Raw genomic sequence first — 13292 nt, forward strand, 5'->3', positions numbered from 1 at the left:
TCACCAATAATAATTTGATTGTGCTTACCTTGATTCTGTTGCTTAAGGTTATCGAAGATGTCTGCGGTGTGGAAGAGGTTGATTGCAGGCAAATATATATATATATAAGAGCGAAGTTAATGGACAAATGAGTAGAATTTATTATAAATTTGCCGTGCAGACAACACACTCTATGAAAATACTATTTATGAAATAAGTAAAACAATTTTAATTGGTACTGAATAACTTAGTGAATTATAATGAATTGGAGTGAACTGATAATTGTACTTAGTGAACCGAAAGCGTAAAACTGTTTTTTTTTCTAGACTGTCTGACGGACCAGCGGAGAATGAGGACGAGACTTGGAAAAAATTAGGGGTGTTGGTTAGCGAGGGTGGATTGATGGAGTAAGATTAGGAATTGTTACTATTGGTTCAGCTTGACAAATTTTTAAGAAGAAGAGCATGGAGTGGTTAAAGAAATTAATTCATTGGTGCTGGGAATTTTGGCGGGGGTACTCTGCACAAGGGTAAAGGAATTGCTGGATCAGGATTGGATGAGGATGACTTCTTTGTAAATGAATAAGGAGTTTTTAGTGGGGTTTTCCAGGAAGGGTCATTGAGTCATAAAGTTAGAAGAGTCCGCATATGCATCGCATAAACAACGTCAATAACAGTCAAACTAAATATGCTTTCTATAAACATTTCCGTTAGGCTCTACTCATTGTCAGTTGACCTAAAACCTATATATTAAATAACCATATCTTTGGGTCGCTATGTGATGAAAACCAGACCCACTGTTTAGTCTTCCCATAGTCCGACATAGACCACGTACGTAGGATCTGATTTTCCACGCGGACGTAACAGTCTGATATCCTACGCGAAAAGAATTTTCTGATAATGATTGTTATATTGGGCATAGTAAAAGATTTATTCCCGAGTATATGCATCTAAGCTATAAATATATTCTTATTTATTATAAATATATCAGCATGAGCTTTATTAGATACAGCGGTAAATGCTTCAGGTACCAAGAGATTCGGTTGAATCTCGCGCCGAGTACAAGCAACCGGCTATACAGGGCATGTCCCACCGAAACTTTTTAGCCGAGCGAAATCTTGTACCTATGTTTACAATAAAATATCTTATAAACTGATATATATGAGAAAGAGTTTTTAATACATTTATAATAAAAGAGTGAGGGTTCCTAATCGATTGTCACCGACAACAAAAAGATTAGTGTATGAGATCAGGGTTTATTGGCCAGTATTCAAAATAAGTTCTTCGTTTTAAACATCTTAAAACATTCTCTACCATGTGTTATTATTACTATATCTACGGTCTTAAGACTGTGCTTCGTCTCAAGCACTGACTATGAATACACTATTGAGAGGGCGAGCGAGATCATTTCATTTTAGTTCCAACGCCAACGCACGTCTATCTACTTTTTTACACGACGGATTTGCCACAATCAAATACATTTTTTACGAGAAGCTACCATTCACACCGAATTTTCAGTTAATATAAGGCTGCTTTCACAATAATATAGAATTATTAAGTCTTTAGCCCGCACGAAAAGTGTGACAGCCATTCACGTGGAGCGCGCATGTACGTATGTGTGTGCTTCGACATAGTTCCTCGTATTTCAGATGACAGTTTTTAGAGATACATGGTGTCCAGGTGTTTTTCTCTGTAGTTTCCTGTACCTAGGTGTCGCACGTGGAAGTACAGGGTATCCAGGTATTCCTCTCCGTAGTTTCCTGTATGTAGGCGTCGGACGTGGATGTCCAAGGTGTCCAGAGAAGAACGCAACGAGCAACGCTTTGGCGTTTTGCTCCCAGAGATGAGTAGGAAGATGCACAACGCTACGGTTTTAGGCGATACCAAAAACATGACGCTGAATCGCAGCGGCAAATTAAGAAGTAGAATTTTGTGATCATCGCCTCCGTCGATAATGCAGATTCCATCCCAGCCCAGCTGACTGCGATCACGAATTTGTAGCTTGTCGAGCACAGGCTCTCCGCTACTTACCGCTGGTTCCCAAAACAACACAACAAGGCAACTCATCGAATATAGCCTAAATATTTTTTTCTTTGTAATCCTAATTTCGAGAGTACAGTGTAAGCTCGGTAAGTTTAATATGACAAAAGCCAAATCATGCCTGCCTGCACTGAAACGTATGATGCCACCAATATATTTTACCGATGTTGCGCAATAGGACTATTGTTAAACCCTATCAGGAACTATAGAACTCCTCCAGAACTATTGAAAAAGCCTATTGTTGAAACATATTTAAGAAATTGTGGTGCTAACTTTATAACCGTGTAGCACCTCAATTTTGGAAAATGTTTCATCAATAGGCATTTTCAATTGTACTCGAGGAGTCCCATTGTTCCTGATAGATTTTAACAATAGTTCTGCTACGTAACATCCTTAAAATATGTATTTTACGAAAATTGAGGTGCTACACGGGTGTCAGCTCCAGTACCGTACTTTTTAAAAAATCTCTTAAAAATGTTTCAACCATAAGCTTTTTCAATAGTTCACGAGAAGTTCTATAGTTCCTGATAGGTTTTAACATTAGTTCTTGACTTACCTTGAATTTAAAAAAAAAGCTACGAGGGTACAAACGATGGAACGCTGTGGAGATGTACTAAAGACTATACTCTTTTGAATGAGACTAATAGGCAAGCTTTACAAACGATACTTTTTTGAGAAACTCGAAACAATGGCGTCTAGATGCTACACTTGCTACGTACTTATCTTAAATTAAAAGAAAAACTGTGAGGGTGCATACGATGGAACTAGAGACAATACTCTTTCGAATGGGACTGATTGGAAAGGTCAGCAAACGATACTTTTTCGAAAAACTCAAAAAACGGCGTTTACACGCTGTACTTCCTACGTACTTGTCTTGAATTTTAGGAAAAACTGTGAGGGTGCAAACGATGGAACACAGTGGAGATGTACTCACCGGAGCAGTGCAACTGATCCGTGAATGCCAAGAACTGCATCCAGGAGACACTCAGGTGGGCACTGCACTAGGGCACAGCACTGCACTTTCGGAACACTCACAGAAAATCCACGAAATTTCCTGGATGTCGCGAGAGCAATGCGAGAAGTACATGAGTGAAAACTTGGTTTGCCATATCAAAACACGGCTAGAAAATCTGTCAACAGGCAGCACTGGGCACCTACACCGGTGCCCTCAAACAGACTGCTTTGACAATAGCCAAATTGGAGAACTAATCATTCTGATTGGCCAAAATCCTTATAGCCGATAACTTTTCCTTTCCGTCAAGCCGTCCCTTTAAATCAAATCGAGAGCGTTATTTAGCGAATCAGTACGTAACGTTTGGAGATCCACGGCCGCTTCCCCAGGACATCAGGCGACAACTGGGCACCACACCCTTAACTCGGGCAGGAGGTTCCTCCCCTGCCCTTAATTGTAACAAAACCTTATCTCTGACCGCTCTACAGCCCTTTGCCCATCTCCAGCGGAGCGCCGCTATCTCACCCGGGCTTCTGTCGTCTGTGGAGACATCTCCGTTGGGTACTCTCCTTTGCTGGGCAACTCAATAGGTCGTGACTATCTTCCCACGGCAGATTCAAACACCTCGACCTCAACTAAGCAATAACGAAATCTTATGAGAGCATTGGCATAACTATACGAATCAACCCGAGAGCGTTGCTTCTGAACACGGCGGTGACTCAAAGGAAACCAGAAAGCGAGAACGTTATCTGTATGGATAGCCGGAATCGCCTTGTGACCGTGAATCGAAAGATCACGTCACAAAGCTTACCCGTGTACCAGCGTATAAGTACATTTAGAATAATTGTTTGCAGTGTATTGCGCTAAGTATTTTATATAAATGTTAAGCAATAAAGCGAATTTACGGTAACCATAATAATTGATAAGGAGGAGACAGATAAGGGTAAGGATAAGCGCAGGAGACTGCTATAAGCTTAATTAATGTCCCAGTGACGCTGATGGTGTTTTAGTTAACAAAAATTGACCGCGACTGCCACCTCAATTTTTGGAAAATACGTATTTTAACGGTGTTACGTAGCAGAACTATTGTTAAAACCTATCAGGAACTATAGAACTCCTCTAGAACTATTGAAAAAGCTTATTGATGAAACATTGTTCAAAAATTGAGGTGCTACACGGGTGTCAGCTCCAGCACCGCATTTTTTTAAAATCTCTTAAAAATTATTCAACAATAGGCTTTTTAAATAGTTCACGACTTCTATAGTTCCTGATAGGTTTTAACAACAGTTCTGCTACGTAACGTCGGTAAAATACCTATTAAGGATACTAGTCGCACCATACGCTTCAGTACAGGTGTGCATAAGGAGCTGGCTTTCAGTGTTGTTTTCACATTGTGTTTCAAACAATTCCGGGGTTTTCTATTTAGTACTGAATGTTGGGACGATAGTTCCGGTTGAAACTATTATTAAATAATTCTGGAAGCTGGCACCGTATCGCTGCACTCCTTAACACAGGTAGGCATGAGGTGCTGGCTTTTGTCTTAGTAAATCTTATCGAGCTGACACTGTGCACTCGAATTTAACATTACGAAAAAAAAATATTTTGGCAATATCTGATGAGCGGCCACGTCCTAAGAGTTGCTCTGGAAATCAGTGGTAAGTTGCGGAGAACCTCTGCCGGCCAGGCTACACGTTCGTGATCACTTTACCGTCGGGAAGTTAGCGCGGGAAAATCAAAATTTGTATATTTATAATGCTTAAAAAATTGCTCCTTAAATGCTCCATATATTTCCGTAATTGCTCCACTGCTACTATGCAGTGATTAATAAATATTCATTAAAACAGAAAATTTTTATTTTTATTGAAATTCCAAATAACCGAGCAGATTTTCATATGAGTTTCTTGATGAATTAATTGCTCCCGATTTGCTCCCAATTGCTCCACAATTAGTTTTTGATTTAATTAAAGCATCTTTAAATAATAAGTAAAATTTGATTTTCACTTAGCTCGATTGCAAACGTGAACATTATGATTGGTTTGCGAACACACCTGTGACAGCTGCGTTCTAAGATCAGCCAAGAGTGCGCGAGCATCGTTGCCTCGGTTCATTTTGGAACACACTTGGTCAATTCAGGATTGGTCAATTCCTTTAGATCAGTATTAACTAAACCGGTTCAAGAGCGCCGTGTAAACGTAGTTTAAGGCCTGTTATCTTCTGGGGATCAATTGTGTAACTCAAATGTAGTGAAAATACGTAAAGTGAATAGCTGTTAGGCCAATCGCTGTGCTTGTCTTCTTTTAAACCTAACACGCAAATCGGGAGAAATTAATTCATGAAGAAACTCATATGAAAATCTGCTCGGTTATTTGGAATTTCAATAAAAATAACAATTTTCTGTTTTAATGAATATTTATTAATCACTGCATAGTAGCAGTAGAGCAATTACGGAAACATATGGAGCATTTAAGGAGCAATTTTTTAAGCATTATAAATATAAAAATTTTAATTTTCCCGCGCTAACTTCCCGACGGTGATCACTTTCAGCTTGGCTACGACGGGATATGCATTATCGACGGAGGCGATAATTACAAAATCCTACTTCCGGAATCGCCGCTACGATTTAGCGTTGTTTTTGGTATCGCCTGAAACCGTACCGTTGTGCAACTCCCTACTCATCTCTGTCTCTGATCAAGAAATTTGTGTCTACTATGCATGTATATTTGTATAGTTAATGGATGAATATGTAATTTAGACGGTAAGTATTGATGAAGATTAGTGAATATTTGAATTTTCTTTATCCCCTATTTCAACTAGTTTTAATGGGCTAAACTTAAATCTCCGAAAATTCGTAGAGATGTAATCATGAATAATTTACATGGCAGTACTCAAACACTTGAGGTTACGTTACTTAGATCAGTTCGTTTTGTTGTAATAACAAACATCAAACGTCATAGTATATTTAAAACGTATACAAAATAGCGATTAAAGTTGCAATTGTTTTAACATGACAATATATCTTATTAATTTGTTTTTTTATAGGTAGGTGCATAGCAAATGGAAGATTTTTCAGTGAAAGACGAACCAATGGATGCTTTAAGTTTAGAGGCACAGGTGATGGTAAGCATCATCAAAGTGAAACAGCATATCCCTCTTTTGCTTCTAAATTGCCCGTTATTTTAAGGCTGAGAACATTGTAAGCGTTGTACTTAAAGAAGAACCTGGAGCTAGATTCGATCCAAATTATATGGATGATATCTGTTCAGGGAACTTTGAAAAGGTATTTCTACCTATCGAGAATCAGGAAGTTGATTTATCTGAAGAAATGGTAACTGTCTAACATTTTTTCTCTAATATCTTATTGACTACTTCATAATGAAACAATGAATATTGCATAATAGTATAAATATTTGTTAATTATAAAAACATATAGATGTTGATTCAAATAGTAAGTTAATAAATGACAGAATTTATGTCAGCAGGTTCAACTAGGAATTAAGAATGAGGACAATGTTCAGCACAATTGGCCAGAGCAGGTCATTGACAACAGTTTATGTGAGAAGGAAGATAACTCACTGCATCGATACCTGGTCGATTCCGAACTCCAGCAAACCTATCTTGATTCAACTACCTCAAGAGATACAGTGAATTCAATGAACGAAGATGATTCTGGACGATATAACTTATTTGGCATAAACCCTCAGCAATCTAAATTCTGCAAAATACAATGCATCGTATGTAAAAAATGGTTTTTAAACAATGAATCTCTGGTCACTCATTTAGGTACACACTGTGAAGGAACTCAATGTGAAGTGTGTAATGAAAACTTTGAACACAAATCTAGTTTGCATGCTCATATGCTACTTCACATGGGCATGAATCCATTAGAATGTAACATATGTCAGAAAAGATTCACCAACAAATTACGCTTACGTGGTCACATGCAATCCCATACAACAAATAATCCATATGAGTGTGATACCTGTCAAAAAACATTCATAAAACGATCAGGTTTAAGCAATCACCTGTTGATTCATGCTGGCGAAAGATTATTCAAGTGCGAAATTTGTCAAACAACTTTTAAAGAAAAAGGAAATTTGAATCGACATATGCTAATTCATACAGGAGAACGTTCATACAAATGCGATGTGTGCTGTGCAGTTTTTCGCGAGAAAGCTAAACTAAACATTCACATACCAGTTCACAGTGGTATAAAGCAACATCAGTGTACCGTATGTCACAGATCATTTGCACAAAAAACAGCGCTAAATAATCACATGCCGGCACATAGTGGTCAAAAACCGCACGAGTGCAATATTTGCCAAAAAACATACAAACGAAAATCTGAATTAGTAAGGCATACCCTGGTGCATACTGGCGAGAGGCCATACGAGTGTAAAGAATGCCTAATGACATTCAGGGAAAAGGCAAAGTTGAACTCCCATATGTTGGTTCACACGGGCGAGAAACCACACGAGTGTCACATATGTCAAAAAGCTTGCGCACGTAAATCGGATCTCAACAGTCATATGCTCTCCCACACTGGTGGCCAGTATGATTGCAATATATGTGAGAAAATCTTCACAAGAAAATCTGATTTAAATAGACACATCTTAATACATACTGGTGAGAAACCATTTGCATGTCATTTATGCGAAATGGCATTCAGAGAAAAGGCTAGACTAAATGCTCACATGCTTATTCACACTGGTGATAAAAGACATACCTGTCATATCTGTCAAAAAACATTCAGGGAAAAATCTACCCTGAAAAAACACATGCTCATCCATACTGGAGATAGACCGTACAAGTGTTTTGTTTGTCGTAAGGCCTTTACTCAAAAAACGACACTTAATAGCCACATATTGATTCATACCGGCGAGAGACCTTATGAATGTAATGTCTGTCAAAAAATGTTTAGAGAACGATCTGCATTGAGAAAACATGAACTAATTCACACAGGTGAAAAACCATATGAATGCATCGTTTGTCTAAAGAAATTCACCTACAAATCAGCACTAAAAAGTCATATGACAAGCAATCATTCATCGTAGAAAGATCTAGTCCCCTACTGTGCAGCAAGAAAATCTTCGTTTATTTAGATTTATATTCCCTTCCAAGATCAAGTAACAGTTAACAAACATTCAAATAATGTCCGTAGAATGTTTGAATAATCAAATGCTGTTCGCCCCGTGTCTTTTACTTCGTTCTTATGTGGTTATGGCGTAACAATTACAGAGTTATGTGAAATCTTTTTCTGTCTTTGGCATTATGGATCTCTTTAAAGTATCATGACTCATCGGAACAAAGTTGCATATCTTTTTAAACCGTTCAAAAATATAAAAGAAAATACGATATAAGTTGTTGGCATATTTTCCGAGCAAAATAAGATCGATGCTCGTATAATTATGCCTACATTTTCAGTTAGGCAATTGTTATTATTTTTAGCAGATCATTTTATTTTACGTGTTAAGAAATCGTTGGTTACGCTCCCGTATAAAGATGTAAAACATCAGGTTCTCTGATTGACTAACAAAATTAGCCTTCTTGATGGCAGGCACACAGACGGAATTATGTTTCATTCTGTAATCCGGAAAAAATTATGATATACTCTGTGTTCTAATATAAGCTTTCAGTACTGTGAAAATGACGTCATTATGGTATACTGTGACGTGACGTCATTTTCATACTACGGAAAGCTTATTTCAGAACATATCATATAAAATTGTATATCATCAAATAAAAAATTGGACTCTATCTGATCGGATTAAAAGTTTTTCAAAAATACACGAGGAAAATATAAATTCTATACAAATAATATTGCCTAAAATAATTTTAAAGAACCCATTTATGGATAAAACTACCTTTTGAAAATATGATTTATATAGAATTCACATTTTTATAGTGAATTTTCGTAAAATTGTATATCTGATCATATGTATATAATTATATATCATACGTGCTCAGATAGAGACCAATTTTTTATCTGATTATATATAATCACTTTTTTCCGGGAACCCTCCGGGTGTTGCTGCACAAAACTGTAAAATTATATTAAATGATACACTTTTACTTGTACAGTAGTGATTATTGATTATTGTAGTAACACTAGGTTATATTTATGTGCATTTAAATGTTACTGTATAATTCAGGGTCTTGAAACGAAACCTTTATCTTTTTATACACATATATATTTTTTATCTTTGCTCATTACACTTACCCGGTGACATTATATTCTTTATAAATAAATTGTAAACTTTTCGGTTTTGTGGTCCGACAATGAATTAACTAATCTGATGTGAAAAATTATAAATAATGGAAAACACAATTGCGGTTCTGTGTAACATAGAGCAATGAAAGCTATTTCCTATAGATCTATATAAGGAGAAGTAAAATAGCTTGGTGCAAGCTACAATAATTATAAATTGGATGTAATGTATCAACGAGTAGTGTGCAAATTACATTAAAGATCAAGAAATTACCACTAATCCTCGTAAGCAGTCGTAAATCTGATGTAAATACAAACGTAGCAATAAATGGGTTTGTTAATATTTCTCATAATCTACTAGACTGAAATACTCTAATCCACTAGAATAAAAACAGATCACGACGCTTTTTTCAAAATTGTGAAGAATAGTTTTTTGTAATAATAATTCATCTTATTTTATTAACAACTAAAATTTACTTGAGTATACAGAAACTTTAAACTAACTGCATTCCTCACATCTGTTGTGTTTCCTAATGGATTGTATGTTATTGGGTATTGTATATAATTAATGAACTAAAACTGTCATCGTGTGAATATTTACTATACTATTTACTAATTGTTTGAAATACATTTTAGAATCAATATTTCGTCTTAACAAAGAATACTGTATACAACAAAGATCTCAATAGTGGATTATGACACATAATACTGGAAATAAAAATTATGAAATTAAGTAGAAAATAATTGGTTTTTCCAAAACTAGTCTATAAGATAACTATACTGTAAGCATTCCCGATATGAAGTTTTCAAATAAAATATAGAGAAAATCAAGACAGAAAGAGAATAGAAACACAAAAAGCAAATAACTTTATCATCTTCTATAAGTCATGTTGTTGAAGCTACGAATTTGATGTCAAACTTGAATATATAAAGGGTAAAATAGAAGCCAACGCTAGACAGAGTCCGATAAATGGACGGTACCATACCCACGCGACACCAATGACCAATAAACTAATCGACATCGAGGCAGACGTAGTTACAGAGTCGATTGCAATTATTTCATTTAGGAAGGTTGAATTCAAAATCAATGTTCTCAATATATTCGCCAAACACGTCACTGCTAAAAACATCACTAGCCATCCAAGACCTCTATATAAGAGATACAATATTATTAATTATATAAATTCAATACTGCAAACACAAAGTAACAATTACAATTAGGTAATGTAAAATGTTCTACTTAGGGATCTTACTCAGTTTCATACATAAGATATTCTCATAATTATTACATACATGAGTAGGACATTTTATCATTGCTGATATGTAACTGTTACTTTGTGTTAGATGAGATAGATAGCTATACCTAATGGCCCATGTACGCCAGTAGTTGTGAACAAATTCCATATGAAACATTTGATCGACTGACATTTTATTTTTTCTTTGAAGTAGTATCTCTTCACCATATGAAGTATTATAAGGAACTATCATTCCATGAACCATGAAGCCGATAATGGAGTAAGTATCTCCACCTTTTCCTGCATAGGAAAATTGTACTCTGATATCCCCTACCTGACAATGCAAACATTATGTTATGACATATTTAACATCATTTGTAAATTCAATTTTACCTGAGGATTTCGTAAATCTGCAGTATGATAATATAGTCCTGAGTGTAATTTAATATCCTTACGCTGTGGTTTCTCGTCACTGATAATTTCAACAAAGTCATTGAATTTTTTCTTTAATTCAGTACCAAGTGCTATATTTCCTATCTTAACATCAGCTGCAATTTGTACTTGACTCTTAATAGGTATATCTTTTGGATTGTGGTGTCCAGTTCGAATGTAAAACTGGTCAGAATCAATAAGTTCGTCCCTCCACTCTGTCATATAATAGTAATGCTTCTCATCCTCTGTAACACCTCCATAACTGCATTATAATTATTATAAAATACAAATCAGGACCTTAATTCTATGTACATTTATTTATTTGTTCAGAGAACAAACAATAATAAGGAATATAATAATAAGGAAATTAAATTTTAGATTGTAAATTCAGAAGACTAATTACCTTCGTTCTTCTTCAATTTCAATCCATTGATACATCTGAACTCTTCTTTTTAATTTAACACTGGCTACAAAAATTCCATAATCTGATTCTTTCAGAGGCTCAGAGATTGATATAGGACCACTAAAATGAACCAAATGGCCTTCATACTCAGGTAGTATCTCCATCGGATTTGGAAGCACAACAATTTTGTGTGAGGCTTCATCTAATGAATATGCTACCTTTACAGCATGACCCTAAAAATGAATGTTGTTAGAGCTGTACTAGAAATGTTTTGTAATTTATTTCAATAAACGAAATGTTTGTAAAAATGCACCTCATTCCAAAAAAGTAGGCACATTCCAGCAACAAACAGTATACAGCCTATGATTACTGTCAACATGATTTTTTAAACTGTTCCAAAATGGACATCAGTATATGAATATGACGTTGTCTTTGTTCGTTTGATTGATCCTAAAATGCTGGCTCTGCAATCAACCATTGAGGTTGTCCATTTTGCTGTTTTTCCATTAATATAACCATGATAAGTAAAAAGTATCAATATTAAGATATCAACACAAATATTTTCAATAGATATAGTCCAATATAATAAACATACATGTTACAAATACATTATTTGTTGTTACATTAGCAATAGTAGAACTATTATAGTACTGCTGTTATAAGTATCATATTATGGCAGTGTATTACAATAGAGAGCAAATAATTATGAACAATCAGTATTAAAGATGAGTATCAGTGTTTAAAGGTAAATACTTTTAGTAGCACTTAGATTTCTTGTAATAAACTACATTTTGAAATTAGATCCTACAAACTTGTTACATGATCTCCATTTATCATACATTAAGCTTTCTTGCCACAAATTCATTTCACTCCATGTAATTAAAAAATTATACAATCAATACTTTCTTATGCATGTTTTATGACATGTCGATTCCATTCATATTATATTTGTTTCAAAAACATGACACAACGTTTTATTTGTTGTATCTTGCTAAGAGTAGAACTAATCCTTACATGTAAATAATAGTTGATATAAAAATATAATTCCAATAGAGTTTTTATGTAAAGTTTAAGATTAAGTACGTATAGAGTTTTCGCATATAAATAATTATAGTTTCATAGTAGTTTTAATTCATTGTATAATACTGTTATGAAAATTATTTCGCAAACGTCAACGCAAAATCACTTTTCTACTCTGAAAATAAAACGGAGAAAATCATTTCTGGGACATTATACTTGCTTTTGACATATAATATTTGTAATAATTTTCTTCTATGGAAGCTTTCCAGCACAGCAAACACAATATTACATACAGGACCAGATCTGCTTTTCAAAGGTAACGTCTTGTATCTTTTTCTTGTTCTTCTTTTTCTTCTTCTTTATATATATGGCTCTGGTTAGGACCTTAGTCCATTACAAGCGGCCACAAACTTAATACAGTATAGAGCGTTTCTATAGGGCATCTAGCGTGAGTATCGCTCGGTGATCTGAAACAGAGAGAGGAGGACCCCGGTGACCAATCACCGAGGCGGTCCAACCAGCCACAGCCCGAGGGCTCACAAATCCCCCAATCAGGAGGCACTTCATGCAAGTCGAACCATATCTACGTTTTTAATTGGTCGAGTATATATAGATATACTACGCGTGATATTCGTGAGCTCCGTGAGACGCATGAATTATACCGGGTGGCACTGTAAAGCGTGTGTTTTCTATTGTCGACGCGTCACCTGGACGGAGATGCCTCGAACCATACCCACGTTTTTGATTGGTCAAGCGTATGTATCAGACTACTCTAAGCAAACTCCAAACGTGTATAACAACTGAAATACAGCTTTCCCAATCTATACAATCCAAAAGCCAAAAACTTGTGGTGAATTGACAACACTGTATTTGAGATAGGGGGAGTCTAATGGTTACGTAACGCACACACTCGTATTTTTGTTACATATATACACCTATAGTTCGCATGCATTTTTATAAATATAAGAATTACTCTATCCAGCTGTTGCAATCTGTCAATCATATTATCAAAGCTGCTGCGCGAAGC

The 13292-nt window shown here is 35.6% G+C and overlaps 2 protein-coding genes across 9 annotated transcripts; one reads left to right on the forward strand and one right to left on the reverse strand.

Moving 5' to 3' along the window:
• Positions 1-5568: 5568 nt before the first annotated feature.
• LOC107266969 (zinc finger protein OZF) lies at positions 5569-9518 on the forward strand. 6 transcript variants are annotated; one of them, XM_015738068.2, is made up of 4 exons: positions 5569-5725; positions 6010-6087; positions 6152-6295; positions 6435-9518. In XM_015738068.2, exons 2-4 carry the CDS (start codon positions 6025-6027, stop codon positions 8019-8021), a joined length of 1794 nt encoding a protein of 597 aa, XP_015593554.1. In that variant the 5' UTR covers positions 5569-5725; positions 6010-6024; the 3' UTR covers positions 8022-9518. The 6 variants fall into 6 exon arrangements, with proteins under 6 accessions (XP_015593554.1, XP_015593582.1, XP_015593591.1 ...); XM_015738096.2 differs by having other exon boundaries at positions 6447-9518; XM_015738105.2 differs by having other exon boundaries at positions 6450-9518.
• A 242-nt stretch (positions 9519-9760) lies between these two features.
• LOC107266987 (transmembrane protein 43 homolog) lies at positions 9761-12903 on the reverse strand. 3 transcript variants are annotated; one of them, XM_025084251.1, is made up of 6 exons: positions 12559-12903; positions 11559-11709; positions 11246-11478; positions 10804-11104; positions 10539-10744; positions 9761-10324 (listed from the first exon to the last, which is right to left on the reverse strand). In XM_025084251.1, exons 2-6 carry the CDS (start codon positions 11622-11624, stop codon positions 10075-10077), a joined length of 1056 nt encoding a protein of 351 aa, XP_024940019.1. In that variant the 5' UTR covers positions 11625-11709; positions 12559-12903; the 3' UTR covers positions 9761-10074. The 3 variants fall into 3 exon arrangements, with proteins under 3 accessions (XP_024940019.1, XP_024940013.1, XP_024940004.1); XM_025084245.1 differs by having other exon boundaries at positions 12486-12903; XM_025084236.1 differs by having other exon boundaries at positions 11559-11740; positions 12486-12903.
• Between the last annotated feature and the right edge of the window lie 389 nt (positions 12904-13292).

This window comes from Cephus cinctus, unplaced genomic scaffold (assembly GCF_000341935.2).
Source record: "Cephus cinctus unplaced genomic scaffold, Ccin1 Ccin1_scaffold0025, whole genome shotgun sequence".
Taxonomy (NCBI): domain Eukaryota; kingdom Metazoa; phylum Arthropoda; class Insecta; order Hymenoptera; family Cephidae; genus Cephus; species Cephus cinctus.

Coding starts and splice junctions, on each gene's coding strand:
- LOC107266969 (XM_015738068.2), top strand. CDS start 6,025: ATGGAAGATTTTTCAGTGAAAGACGAACCAATGGATGCTTTAAGTTTA. Junction 6,088..6,151: donor GTTTAGAGGCACAGGTGATG/GTAAGCATCATC, acceptor CGTTATTTTAAG/GCTGAGAACATTGTAAGCGT. Junction 6,296..6,434: donor TTGATTTATCTGAAGAAATG/GTAACTGTCTAA, acceptor AATAAATGACAG/AATTTATGTCAGCAGGTTCA.
- LOC107266987 (XM_025084251.1), bottom strand. CDS start 11,624: ATGTTGACAGTAATCATAGGCTGTATACTGTTTGTTGCTGGAATGTGC. Junction 11,479..11,558: donor GCCTACTTTTTTGGAATGAG/GTGCATTTTTAC, acceptor ATTCATTTTTAG/GGTCATGCTGTAAAGGTAGC. Junction 10,325..10,538: donor TGGCGTACATGGGCCATTAG/GTATAGCTATCT, acceptor TCTCTTATATAG/AGGTCTTGGATGGCTAGTGA.